Source organism: Clupea harengus, chromosome 21 (genome assembly GCF_900700415.2).
Source record: "Clupea harengus chromosome 21, Ch_v2.0.2, whole genome shotgun sequence".
In the NCBI taxonomy this organism is placed as follows: domain Eukaryota; kingdom Metazoa; phylum Chordata; class Actinopteri; order Clupeiformes; family Clupeidae; genus Clupea; species Clupea harengus.
In genome coordinates this window covers 12,833,885-12,848,389 of record NC_045172.1, presented here as the reverse complement: position 1 = coordinate 12,848,389, position 14,505 = coordinate 12,833,885, and the positions used below count along the sequence as shown (strand labels likewise).

Genomic DNA, 14,505 nt, shown 5'->3' with positions numbered 1-14,505 from the left:
GGTTCTTTTCGTTGATGTGATTCATGTAGACAGAAATATCCATCAGCCATGATTCAATAATTAACATGATTATCATCATTCAGATACTCGCATGCATATCTACAACCTACACCCCTAAAAGCAGCTCCCACGAAAAAATGTGCAGTGCCACACCGTTCCATTTTCCCCCAAGAAGTGGCACCACATAATGTGCCAGCGTGGTGCCGTGTGGAGAGAGGTGTTCTTCAGTCACTTCCCTAACCCCCTCCCATCGCCTCTGAATAGAGCTGCCTTGCTGGAGACTCCATTGAAAGACCTAAAGAGAGCTGTGGACGTGGCAGTGTGACAGTGCCTTTGTGACAGCCCTCTGCACTGGCGAGCCGTCTGCTCTACAATGCCATGTGACAGGGGACATGCGGCGCCAGTCGGCCGCTCGCTCGCTCGCTCCCTCCGAAATGGCTCTGGAGAGACAGCCTGACCCGCTGGGACCGCAGAGCATCACACCGAGATGATCGACATGCTCGGCTCGGCTCCGCAGCGGAGGCTGAGGGAGATGGCTGTACAGGCTCTGACAGAGGTACAGACACACACACAAAGGCGGGCGTCAAGATGACATGCCTTGCTGCCACGCAATCTGGCAAATAGATTCTGTACACTGAGCCTTCAAGATTCAAACAACACACTTTTGCAGAGCAATTTTTGCTACTGAGAGACAATGAGAAACCTGATTCATGATGCAATTACAAAAACCTGATTGTGTTTTGTTGATCAGCTAGGTTGTGATTCAAGCTATCAGGGTTTTTAATGTCTAGTAGTTGGGCGTGTGAGAGGTTGGGCTGAGTTAAGTTTGATAGATGTGTGTTGTACACTTGAAGCAACACAAATAAAAACATGACAAAAGTCAGCTGATTGCCAGGATCTGAGATTTTTGTTACCAGCCCCTTTCTGAGAGTTGTGTATGAATCCCATATTTCCCACGAAGCTCTGGGAATGCAGTTCTGTTGATTTCCATGGATGACTGATTACAGCTTCTAATAGCGATGTCTGTGCTTTCCGTTACTAATGTTTAGCAGCTGAATACCCAGTTGATGGAAAAGAGCGAACCAGCTTCCTCTTTGTCTTCAGATGCACCTGTTTCTTTTTCATGAAACCTCATTGTCTCAGCGCTCAAGGTCTCTGCTTTTGCTGAGGCCTGTCTGGTGAAAAGCTATAATTATGTGTGAAGGCTGTCGGAGGATCTCGGGAGATATGCTGAAAGTAGATGGATCCTCTTTCATTGGATGACAGAAATGAATCCCGGGATTTTGCCAATTGTCTGTATTTGTCCCTCAGGTGCAGTGATGACCCCTAAAGAGATGACTCGAATGCCAGCACTCCCACTGGGTACATCTGTTAGATACCTGCATATTTGTGCGTGTTAGGGCATGCTATTGTTTTTGTGTATGCAGGTTTGGCTCAGCATTTATATTATTCTTGACGTTCCAGTTTCCTCATCTTTTCAACTCATTTCTACATTGTCACTTTTAAGAATTGTAAACGTCAGATACGACCAGGGTTGACTGTCCTTGAGGACAGCTGTGGACTCAGTCATGGAGTGACATCTCACAACAGCGCTTTAATAAAACAAACGTTGCCACAGGAACTGGCTGAGAACATGGATTTAATTCACCCAAGATCCCCTGAACAAGTGTACATTTAGTTCCTGCTCACATAGAACCTTTTGAATCTGTTTGACTGGGGTTTTATTTTTGTTGTTTTGTTTTCTGCTGTTTTGCTGCAAGTGATATCCGGGCAGGATGGTGGATATTAACATCACTTCTAAAAAGCTGGCAGAGTCCAAATGTCAGGCAGTCCCCTTGACTAAAAAACACTCTCACCATCTGAAAATGGCATGATGCCATGTGCCAACACAAAAAACAGATCGACAAATCAGTGTAAACAAAGCAGGTGTGGGCAACACTAATTCACAGGTGGGCACACAAGTGTTTATCTGCTATAACAGCTGCAAGCATGTTTACCTCCTCCAACAGCAATTTGGGTAAACACAGCAATGCACACACATGGTACACACCACACGCATAATTAGAATTTTCATCAGTATTGTCCATGCTGAGCTCAAGTACTTCCTGTGTCCCCACCTGCAGTGTGTTGGTGTGTGTGAGTGAGAATATGCACTGAATCGGTACCATCACAAATTGGTTGAAAGGTGTGGGAATTCGAACAAAGGCGGAGGAATGATGCAAGCAAAATTTCAGTGAGATGTATTGATTCTGCTCAATTGTGGCCAAATACTTTGTAAGGAGTGCCTTCCATCATCCTCGCAATTTGATATGCATGCGCTCCTAGTTGTGCCGATAAATGTACAAATGATTGTGCTGAAACCAAACACCATCTGCTGCAGCTAACTGAAGAGGAGTCTAAAAGTAACATAAGACCAGACCAGACTGCTGCCAATCAAGGGCATAACCAGTATTTATGGGTAATGCCAAAACCCCACAGACATAGGCATGTAACCAGCATTGACTGCCCGGTCTGCTGTTAGGTTTGAGGTGAGCTATGTAGCAATTATTTGTTTAGAAGCTGACTTATTGAAAGAACTGGAGCGCACTAAAAGAAGCCTTTTATCAGCTCTTCCCAGCTTGTGTGGCAACATAAAAGCGCCATGGACACGAGAGAACGACATTGATCAGAACATTTGCAGGCCAACTGCTATGAAATGCACTCTGACAAACGTGAAGAGCCATACTGTCTGTCACGCTGTCTCAATGCACGCACCGTGTTTCATGTCAACTGTCAGTGTAAAACTAGTGACAAGAAGTAATAGGGGTAAACCGTGACAGCGGTTCCATCTAAGTACGAGGTCCCTCGTAGGCCATGAATGTAAGAGTATGCATGTCTACCTTAACATGAAAGACTTTTCTCTATGGTCCTACCTACCTCCTCAGAACGGCAGTGTTGGGCGTCACCTAACCATAACCTCTCTCTCCCTCTCTCTCTCTCTCTCTCTCACTTCACTACACTTCCAAGTATTATTTTGTTCTGAAGAGGGACGGGACGTTGGTTACAGTACAGTGGCCAATTTAGTTCAGTGTCCCCCTCTGAAAATAAATCCGTTGCTTTATTCCTGTCACAGTATGACTGACTTTTAGGCTACACGTTTTTAAGAGTAAAATATACAGTTGAGGCGCATTTCAACTGGAGCCTTTAAAAAAAACGTCCTTCTGAGTAAAACAGATTTTAAAGAAAAGAAAGAATTGCGGAACACAAACGAATGAGAGAGCGACAGATACATCTAATATTCCTATCAAGTAGATTTGTGCTCCTAAACCGCAGCGGCAGCGTTGCTGTTGGTTTTACAATAACGACGGCGAGCGGAAGCCTATGCTCCACAATTAAAAACAGAAAACCAAGAAAAAGGTGGAACTGCTTCATAGGCGATAGGGAAAGTTAAAGTGCAACAGTAGGCTATTGTGTGTGAGAGAAAGAGCGAGAGAGAGAGACAACTGGAATCTAAAAATGATCACTAGAAGATTTTCGTATTTTCTTCCATTTAGGTTAGCTGTAAACAGTGGTGTAAGTAGTGACCGTTGCAAAAGGAATTATACAAATAATACCGTACACAAAACAACAGTTAGGAATATCAGTTTCATTCCCCTTTGTATATACCACACGGCAAAGGCAGTGTTCTGTTGTAGACTGTCAACAATTTTACAGGCAGCACAAATAAGCCGTATCTAAACTTAAATCATATTTACTATTTTGCATATTCACAAGATAGCAAATATCTCGTGTCCACATTTAATTCTAACTTTTATCACAGGAACCTCTGAAACGACTTTTCTTGAGGAGGTTCTATGTGGTGGTCAGGGCACAGTTTCTGGTCAGCATGTTCCCTGACTGTGCTAATATACATTGTGCAGAAGCAGGGACAATTCCACTCTGGCGGAAGCCTACACAATGCGCGCGAAGGGGTAATCTTCTAGAGTTCTGGTGTTGCTCAAAACAAAGCGAAAGAATAAACTTTACCGAGACGTAGAACGTGTTAAATGATACAATCTACCCTACTCGAACACAGTAACAGTCACTGATCTATGTACTTTAGATGTCCCCTTCAATTTGACACCAAATCTCTGACAACGCTTTCACAGCTATCCCGCGGCTGCATCAGAAGAGTAGACGTTGCTTATCAGTAGACGTTGCTTAAATAGCGTTTCGCTCTTGCGTGTATTCCTAATCTTTATACATTCAGATTAAATCGATAGCCAACGATATCACTTTGCTGACTTGAATGAATCACACTCTGTCATTTACGTAATTACTAATGTAAAACCACAACAGACGGCAGACACTTTCACAGAGGTTATCAGAATAACTCACAATTGCTCGCTCCAAAGACAGAGGCAAGGGCCAAGAGAACGGTAGAACAGGACAGCCAGCCACCTCTTCTAAACTCCATGTTTATCACCAAACGGCTGGCGTCCATGCCTCTGCGAAAAGTCCGTCTTCGCTATCCTCACGTCTCTGTCCTCGCAAAGTTATCCTTAGCGCCCGATTGCGCGTTTGATTCTCACCGAGTGAGAAGGCAGTCAGAAGTGAGAAATCCACGCATGAGTCTGGAAAAGAGACCCTCCTCTCTCTGTTTCTCCCTCTCTCTCTCGCTCGCTCGCGCTCTCTTTCTCTCTGTCTCTCACGCACTCATTTGCTCGGTCTTTTTTCCTCCCATTACTCTTTGTCGTCTAAGGATATTACATGCCACCAAACGTTAGGATAATTTGTGATTTAATCTGTGTGAAATTTAAGAAGTATTTTTATCAGTAAAATTATTATGAATTTCAGGGAAACCTCAGGGATCCTGTCCATGTCAATTTCAGGACCTTGGACAGTTACTCGGTCTTCACAGTAAGGCGAATCAGAGCAATATATAACATTAGGTATAGTACAGATTTTCATATTCTTTGAAATAAAAGCTAAAAATAGAATAGTTTGTAAACACATTTCAAAGTCATTACATTTTATTGAAAAATGTTTTTGGCAGACCCCTCAAAGGAGGTCTCTGAGGGAATAGAGACTGTCCTGTGGCCATCGCACAGTGACTCCCAGGCTTTAAAGCCCTCAACATCTTCATCTCATTACAGCCAAAAGGAGCGCTGACACAACTCAATCTGTGCAGACCCCCTGGAGGGTGACTTTGATCTTATTCCATCCACACTCCTTTTCACTTCATATGCAAGCTTCTTCACAAGTATCTACACACACACGTATGCAAACTCATACATCTAAGTGAACATGCACCCATACACACACACATACACTTTATCTCTCTCTCACACACCCACACACACCCACACACACACACACACACACACACACACACACACACACACACACACACACACACACACACACACACACACACACACACACACAAACAAACTCATGCATCTAAGTGAACATGCACACATACACGCACACACACACTCTCTCACACACAAACTCAAGTATACAAACTCATGTATCCATGGGCTTGCAGCCACCCACACACACACACTTTTTCACACATACACACACACATACCCGCATGGGGTTGCCCCACTGCACCCCTACTGAGCTGAGTCAGTGGGAACTGAGAGCTAAGACCCAAAACTGTGAGTCAGATGCTGCCCTCAAACACACTCGGCAGCCTCTTCACTCTGGGACACACACACACTACACAAACACTCACACACACACACACACACACACACACACACACACACACACACACACACACACACACACTCTCTTTCTCTCTCTCACACGCACACACTACACAAACACTCACACGCGGGAATAGAACACGCTTCGCTTTACCTTCTCCCCTTTCTTTTTTATCTTTAGCATCCGAGCAGTGCATATGCCCTGGCATCATCTCATAGATTCACATGTCTGTCAAGTTTTAAATAGTGAACAGCTATGTGATATGGCTCTGTTTTTCTCCTACAGGCATAAAGTAGGACAGGACTTTGCCTACGGCTGTCTGAAAACAGGTCTTCAAAAGAGGAGATACTTGTTTGCGTACTTTGGGTATCAGGATGACAAGTCCTGCTGCCCCAAAAAGTGAAGGCATGTGTCAGTAAACTGTGACTCACACTTCCCAGGCAGGAACGGAGTGTTCTCTGGGGCTGGCGGTCAGAAAGTGAAGTAGGCATTTCTCCCAGATTTGGCTTGACCCACCATCATCTGTAGACTTCAAATGTTGTGAGTCGGGATTGTACTGGAATCTACCTGTTCCTGGTGGAAGAAAAACTCGGAGAACTGCAATAAAAATGAATCCATAAGTGAATGTATCTGTAAGAGAGGAGTTAAAGTCTCTGTTAGTAGGAGGTATGTCAGGACAGCCCGGTTCTCCCAGCAATGTCAACGAGAAAAACAGCTTTGAAGTTCTCACATATATTGTGTCTCTTGAACAACAGGCTGTTAGACAGGCAGTCTTAAGGCCTCCGAGACCGCCAAGTATCTTCAAAGATATGTGTTGTGGTTGTGGTGCGGTCCCTGTGAATCGCACTGGACAGTGCCCACAAGAACAAAGGCGGGTTTAGAGTAATTTCAGGTGGGTCACGGTATGTGTTGAAGGTCCCTTTGAGACCCATACAAAGAGAGAGAGAGAGAGAGAGAAAGAAATAAAGAAAGATCCAACCTTTTAGGCTGGCGGCATACAGTGATAAAAATTGGCATCTGATCAAAATAAAAGTATGCAACAATTCAAAGACGAAAGCTGGGAAGCCAAGATCAAAGCCACGTCACTTCAAAGAGCTGTGTTTAAGATGTCACCGCGGAGACTCTGGCTCTCTTGACTTTGAGAAGCAAATGGGTTGAGTAAATAAGCTAATAACCAATTCCAAATGGAAAGAAAGCTTTGGATTAGTCTGAGAGGTGTAGTTTTAGCTACTGGAAATTTTTGAAGTGCATCAGGAGCTGTTACTTGTGTGTTTTCAGTGGGATGAAGCTAGAGGGGAAAAAACAAACTAGGACAAGTGATGAATATTTTCTTTTCGGGTGGGGAGAGCAAAGCCTCTTGTGTTTTTTCTTTCTACCACACAGGCATAGACACACACACACACACACACACAGGCTTGAAGGGATCTAACCAAGGTGACTTCAAAGAGAGTAATCGCTTGAGGGCTTGTGATAGGTCATTGGTATCAATGTATGGATTGTTAAGTCGGATTGATTCCTCTGCTCGAAAAAGGAATTCTGGCCGACTCATCACCACTAAAACAAATTCTGGGCTGTAACAGGAGACAACATCTTACTCGCTCCCTAAGAATCAAACACGCCTCCTAAGGCCGTCACTACAGAGAAAACGAACCAAACAATGACAATAACAACAACAGCAGCAGCTCCAGAGCTGGCGTGAGAAGCCCTTAGTCAAACAGTGGCACACTCCAGCCTGACCTCTGCCTAGTGTGGCTGCCTTTGAGGATTTGAGCTCAAAGGAGCTCCAGTGAGCTCAGGAAGAGCTCACTGAGGCCATGGCTCTGAGAAGCACTCTCTCCCCTGGGGCCAGGATAAAGCACAAGATCAGGAGAAATGAGGCACGCCCTTCAAAATGCAAACACAATCTCTCTATTCTCTCACTCCATTTTTCTTTGTCTTTCTCTATTCTTTTTTTCTCTCCCTACCTTTCTCTCTCTTTCTCTCCCTCTCGCTTTGTTTCTCCTTCTCTCCCTCTTTCTCTCCATTCCCTTGCTTTCCCTTTTTATCATTTTCTCATTTCTCTCTCTTGCTCTTCACTCTGTCTCTCTCTTATTCTCTCCATCTCTTTTTTTCTCCGTTCTATATCTGAATGTAATCTATTCTCTCATCATCCACAGGCCCATGTCCAATCAGAGACAATGGAGCGCTTCTGCGGGGCAGAGAAATTACACGCGCAGCAACATGCCACGATGCGAGCTTTATTGCTTTGACCGATATTAAATGTCCAGTCTACTTTTAAAATCAATCACATTTGGGTCAGGACAATCTCTCTTTTAACCCCATAACTGCAAGCGGATGCCCAACCAGAATGTCTGTGAGGTACAGCCTGAATCGAAATGGCCCATTTTTTAGACATTCTTTTGTTAAGTTGGATATTATTTTCCCCCCATTATCATTCCAGATGGATGAATCCTAAGCCACTGTGAGGGTGACCTTAAAGGGGATGTGAGGACAAACCACCTCCTATTTCGGAATAATGATAATACTGTGATGGTATTTTTAAACATTAACATGTCTCATTCATTCCTCCACTTTTTTATTTCTCCTGTCCTTGCTCCCTTTCTCTCTCTCTCTTCCTCACTCTCTATTCTTCCCTCATTCTCCATCTCTCTTTCTCTCTCTCCCTCTCTCTCTCTGTCTCTGTCCCTTGTTTGTCACCTTTTTCTTCCTTGAGCGATGCAGCCCTTCCTTGTGATATAAATGTTATTTTGACTTGGCAGACGGCTCGGCCACCCCCACGCAGGTGTCTACTGTCCTCGCCCTTCTCTCCTCTCCTATCCTCTCTCAGTTGCTCCCTCTCTGCCTGGTATTATTACAGCAGCGTGGTGCGGACCTGCGGGCGGGGGCTCTCACTAATGACAGCACGCTCAAACAGGCACGATTAAATGACAAAGCTGCCCTTCAAGTCTCCCAGAGGCCCTAAAGACAAGCGGCCCCAGGCACTCTCTTCTCACTGTTTCCATCTTTGAAAACAGTGAGGTGGTGCCCGAACTGCTGGGTTGTGTCCTCCCCCCCATAACTTTAAATAAAACTGTAATTCTACCTATTATTTACTGTCACTCCTCACTTGTTGTGGGCAGTTGATGTTGTGATAGGGTTTGCAAAATATCAGCTTTCAAAATGATGGCACACAAGTCAGCAGTGAACAAATAAATAGGCGGACAGGGAAATCCTTCAGAAAAGCAGTCGCTTATTTCTCCTGTCAGTTAAGTAAGGAGGACGCCATCTTAGCAAGGGATTACCGTTTTGTGACAGCTGGCTTGAAAAGGATAGATGGGAAAAAATGAAAACAAAAGAAAAATGACAAGCAGTTTAATCATACCCCCAGTCTGCCTGGCAGATGTCAGATTTGCTGTGACCTAAGTACCTAAGTTCAAACGCTGTTTTGTGCAGTGGAACAGCAACACTGTCCTTCTAGTAAATGCTCTCTTACATGTGCCTGAGAGCAAAAACAAAAAGGAAAACAAATATGAATCAATAAAGTGCAGTATAATATATTTTAATTATTTATCCAGAGTCCTGTTTCAGCCTTTTTGTCTTCAAGGTCTGCAGTATTATTTTTTGTATTCCCTGACTTTCTTCTCATTAAATATTGAAGACTGCAATATATATGTATTACCATATTTTCATTATCTGCAATCTTAAACAAGTGTATCGGTTCACGTTGGCTACCTGCAGCCACAGGGCCCCGGTGTCAAGTGTCTGATAACTTGCATCTGTAGGCAGGAGCCTGGGGAGGGCAAAACGTTTTACAGATGCTAGACATGATAGGGCACAGCCCTCTGAATTAATATGTCGCTCTCGCCAACCTGGGACATTTTTTTCAAGAGATTGGGAGGGAGTGCCGAGAGGGGAGTAGAGAAGCAGACTGAGTAAGAGAGAGAGAGAGAGAGAAAGATGGAGGGGGAAAGAGAGAGTGAGAGATTGAAGGATTCATAGGGAGAAAGGCACACCGGGATGGTTTGGGGGGAAGAAAATTAAGCGAAAGAGAGAGAGAGAGAGAGAGAGAGAGAGAGAGAGAGTCGAGAGTGAAAATGGAAGCTAGAGAGAAATGAGTGAATGACTTTGAGTGAGTGAGAAGAAGAGCAAAGGAGAGAGGGAGAGAGAGAGAGTAAGTGTGTGGGAAAGAGGGGATGAGAAGGAGAGGGAGAGAAGGTGTTTTGGGTAAAACGAAGTAGCAGACAGTGCTGCTGTGACTCTGTTGACAACTGTCATACTGGGACCTCTCACGTACTCCGGTGACACCATGAGTGTGGTCACAGAGTGTGTGTGTGTGTGTTTGTGCGTGTGTGTGTGTGTGTGTGTGTGTGTGTGTGTGTGTGTGTGTGTGTGTGTGTAGATGTGTGCTACTCTGTGTGTGTGTGTGTGTGTGTGTGTAGATGTGTGCTTCTCTGTGTGTGTGTGTGTGTGTGCATTTGTGAGTGTATAAGAGAGAGAATGTGAGTGTGAGTGCACTTACCAGTGAAAGTAGGAAAGAGTGGAAATTGATATTCCTTTCCTGCAGGAAGAGATGGTAAGAGGCACAGTGAACTGCAAGTGTATGCCCTCTACCTGGGTTCTGCTTCATGCAACCTGAGAGCTATGAGAGTGCATGGGAGTGTGAGGTCCATGTATTTGTTGTGTGTGTCTGTTTGTACCCTGCACTGTGTATCTGTGTGTGTGTGTGTGTGTGTGTGTGTGTGTGTGTGTGTGTGTGTGTGTGTTTGTACCGTGCACTGTGTATCTGTGTGTGTGTGTGTGTGTGTGTGTGTGTGTGTGTGTGTGTGTGTGTGTGTGTGTGTGTGTGTGTGTGGGTGGGAGGAACAGTAATAACCTCTAAAACACATGGTCCTAAATTACTTTCTCCATGAGTATTTCCACTCAAGCCAGACATGGATGCAGGAGGGTAAACCTCAGCCACGTGGAGAGAGAGCCCAGTCTCATTCTGCATGCAAGCTGCTCCCTTCTAATAGCTCACAGAAATAGACTGAAAAAGCCTTGGTTCACGGCCCAGTCCATTCAAGGTAATGAGAAAATGCATTGGTAGAGCTGCCCGCTTCACCCAGTGCCTCCGGTAGTTCTTAGTCTAGACCACTCCAAGTCTTGGCCACTTAGAAACACCCTCTCCCTTAAATTGTGCAGATAATAAAAATCCAATAATAATTCAGTGTTTTACAGTTGTGCAACACAAAAATATGATGGCGTAATATTCAATGAACAGTGCTAAACATGAACCATTTTCTGTATGCATGTGTGTGCGTGTTTGCCCCGGTGGGATCTGCATTGATTGCTTGGCAAAGCACTTTTAATTTTCTCCATCAATCAATAACTCATTCAAGCGTATGAAGGTGCGTATCTCTACGCGAGTGCATGTATGATTGGTGCCCCTGTGGCTCACGGAATAAAAGATCATCACTGAAGTCTCCGGGCCGAGATCAGCTCAGATCTCCCAAACCAGCCTCTCCGAGAAGACGGTTGTGAAAGCGAGAAATCGATTTGTACGCAATCGTGCTCAAATGCTGCTTTATGTGAAGTGCATGTCATGTTGCATTGTTGTCTCTACTCTTTGCATGCTCTTTGCATAGCTCTTTTATGTCCCAAACATGGAATTCATATGTTTTATCGATTTCTACAAAATGATTCGGTTGGCATGGTTGCTGGGGAAATGGGTTATAGGATCCACAGAGACTATGATAATAAACAAGAATGGAGAGTGTATTCATTCAGGTAGACCATTCATACGTCTTTTTGCTGGAACTATGACCATGAACTGAAACATGCATGCAAAACTGCTAGTGCTGATATCTCATAGATGTGCACCTGAATTTATGCTTTGCATACATCAGTTCTCTGCAAGGGGTCATACTGAGATGTGAACCAAAGTATGCTGAGTTTAAGGCAAAAGTTGATGATTCCTTTTCATGTAATTCATTCATGATTTTAGCGTGGCCTCTGACATGCAGTATCCTTGAAAATCCACTCACAAACACTAAAAGCATTGATTTTTCTGGCCTTCATGTTCTCTTTATGTCAAAACTAAATATTGCAGAGTGCACAACCTTTTTCTGATATCAACCTCGCTGCCTCCCCCCACTGTCAAAAACTGTTTACATCTGCCATGAAGTCTAACATCACCAACCCGCAGCAGGTCACAAAAATATATTGGCTGGCACAGAAACGTATGAACTATTCATGCATACTCACAGAAACTCTGCCAGTGCTAATATAAGCATACCCACACTAAGGCAAAACAACAACAAAAGCTCATAATAGTCCACTGAAACAGAATACATTTACCACCTTAGAGCATTATGAAAACATGCTGCATTTATACACACAACTGCCTGTATATCCCTAAGGTTTCACGACTCACTCATTGGTATATGCCAATCCTTAGTGTTTCCTTAGTGCTTGTGTTTTTGCCTCGTTTGTTGTCCTGTGTGTCCACAGGGTGTTTAGTGTGTGTATGCACGTGTGTATCTGTGTTCATATGTTTAATGTATGTGACTTCACAGTTCTCTATATGTATGTCTTTGAACGAATGTTTTCTGTATGTAGTGTACTTAGTGATTTTTTTCCTGTATGTAGCATACTTAGTGAGTTTGTTTTCTGTATGTAGAGTACTTAGTGAGTTTGTTTTCTGTATGTAGTGTATTTAGTGAGTTATTTTTCTGTATGTAGCGTAGTGAGTTTTTTGCTTGTTTGTTTTTATTGTGTTTCTTGTGCTTTTTAAAGCATTTGTTTACTGAGAGTTAGGTGTGTGTGTGTGTGTGTGTGTGTGTGTGTGTGTGTGTGTTGCTTGTGGCATGAGCAGCCCTTGATATCCTGTTCCAGTGTCTCGTGTGGATCATTACCAGCAGCAGCATCCCCACAGGCACCATTCCTCTCCTCATCACCTCTCTCACCCAGAAAACCCACTATACCAGGCAACTACCTGCAGGGAAGACACTAACATCCCCACAGCCACCCCCCCCCCCCCCCCGCTACCTTCCCTGTCCATCCCATAATGCCAGCCCTGTAAAACTTGGTGTCTTCATGGTGATTTAGTCATCCCCTGCAGCTGAGCGATACACCTCAGCAGTATCAGCTTAAATTAGCCAAGGTAATAGGAACTAGTCAGTGCAGGTTGGGAGGAAAAAATATGTATTTGTGTGTGTGTGTGTGTGGGGGGGGTGGGGGAATGGAGGTTGGAGTCATAGATATACTTTGCCATGAATGAATTACAGATTGGCTTTGCCCTGAGGCTGGGAGATGATGAAGGAAGGTGTTAAGCCATTTGTGGGTTTGGTCAACCGGAGGCTACCTGTCGCGGCTGACACGTTTTTTTTTCTCTCTGCTCGGTGGCCAGAGGCAGCAGGGAGTTTGCCCCAGAGAAGAATCCCAAGCAGCTCTTAAAGACGTTAGAGTCTGCAATTTCAAGTCAAAAACAGGCAAAAAATACAGCTGGATAGACCTACACCCAAGGTTTTCTTTTGCGTGACTTTAAGTTACTCTGGCTGGATCAGTCTTTATTGCATTTAACACACAGTTTCTTTTTTAAAGCACACAATGTACACATCTCCCTCCTCATACTTCTGCCAGGGGATGCTCCACCAACTCCATCCCCCAGGTATCCCTAAAGACCGATTTCATTCTGTCAAGGTCTGTAAAACAGCATGTGTTGAATTCACAGGTCGACACGGCCGGCAGCATAGATTTCACTGCATGCTGCTCTGGATGAGGGGCTGAGATCTGGGGCATTTTCTCAACACACAGACAAACCCATCTGCCTTATAAAACTTGGTCCTGACAGGCGGCCGGCTCAAGAGTGAGGCAGCCGAGGCTCCAGCCATCCCCCTGGGGCGCCCTGCCTGCCTGCCTGCCTGCCTACCCCCCCCCCCCCGCGCAGCCTTTGTTGAAAGAGGTGATTTTACACTTGAGATGGTGACTGTTGACTGCAGAACAATAGGAGCCCAAAAGAGGAGGCCAAAAATAAAGCCTGTGCTAGCCTCTCCTTCTATGTTAGCACCATCAATCTTTGCCTTTCTATTCACCTTTCCTCCCTTTCTCTCTCCTCTTTTTCACTCTCTCTTTTCCCCTTCACCTGTTCTTTTCTTTTCTCTCCCTGACTATTTTTTCTCTCTTTCACTCTCTCACTCTTTCTCTTTCTCTCTCTCTCTCTCTCTCTCTCTCTCTCTCTCTCTGTCCTTCTTGCTCTCTGAAGAAGTCTCTTTGTAGGACATGACCATTATTGATTGCATTCTTTATTGGTTCATCAATACCTATAAATATACTTGTGGATACACTGAAGCGTGTCTGAAGCATTTAACACTGAGTGTGACTTAAGGAGCCAAGCGCGTCCGTTTCAGCTCTCCAACCATGACAGATTTAATAGACTGATTTGGTGCGATAATAGATTTGGTGTGCTTTGTGTTTTCTACATGCATTTTAATGTAAAAGTAGACTGCTGTATGCTCTGCTAAAGAAGGCCACTGTAGGCAGAAATCACCCTCCATCTTTAAAACCGCTGCTTAGGAGCATTCGTGTGAATGCTTCTTCACCTCACACACTCCCATGAGCACACTCACACACTCCCACACTCACACACTCCCTTGAGCACACTCACACACTTACACAATGACCCTCGTAGTCTTTCAGCCATCGTGTGAATGTTTCTTCACCTCACACAGTGACCCTCGTAGTCTCTCAGCACATGAGGACATAAAAGGGCCAAGGGCCTGGAGAAAATCCAGCACACTGAATGACAGCATAGATCTTGCACACCCTCAAAGTTTCTTACAGCTTTCAGTTCAAACATGGTCACCATACATT

The 14,505-nt window shown here is 44.4% G+C and overlaps 1 protein-coding gene across 1 annotated transcript in view; it reads right to left on the bottom strand.

Annotated features, from left to right (window-relative positions):
- Positions 1 to 4,832, bottom strand: part of cntnap5l (contactin associated protein family member 5 like) — a 65,924-nt gene extending 61,092 nt beyond the window's left edge. The window contains exon 1 of the mRNA XM_031559192.1: positions 4,357 to 4,832. Within this exon, the coding sequence (XP_031415052.1) occupies positions 4,357 to 4,462 (106 nt within the window). The 5' untranslated portion in view covers positions 4,463 to 4,832. The remainder of the gene's footprint in view (positions 1 to 4,356) is intronic.
- Between the last annotated feature and the right edge of the window lie 9,673 nt (positions 4,833 to 14,505).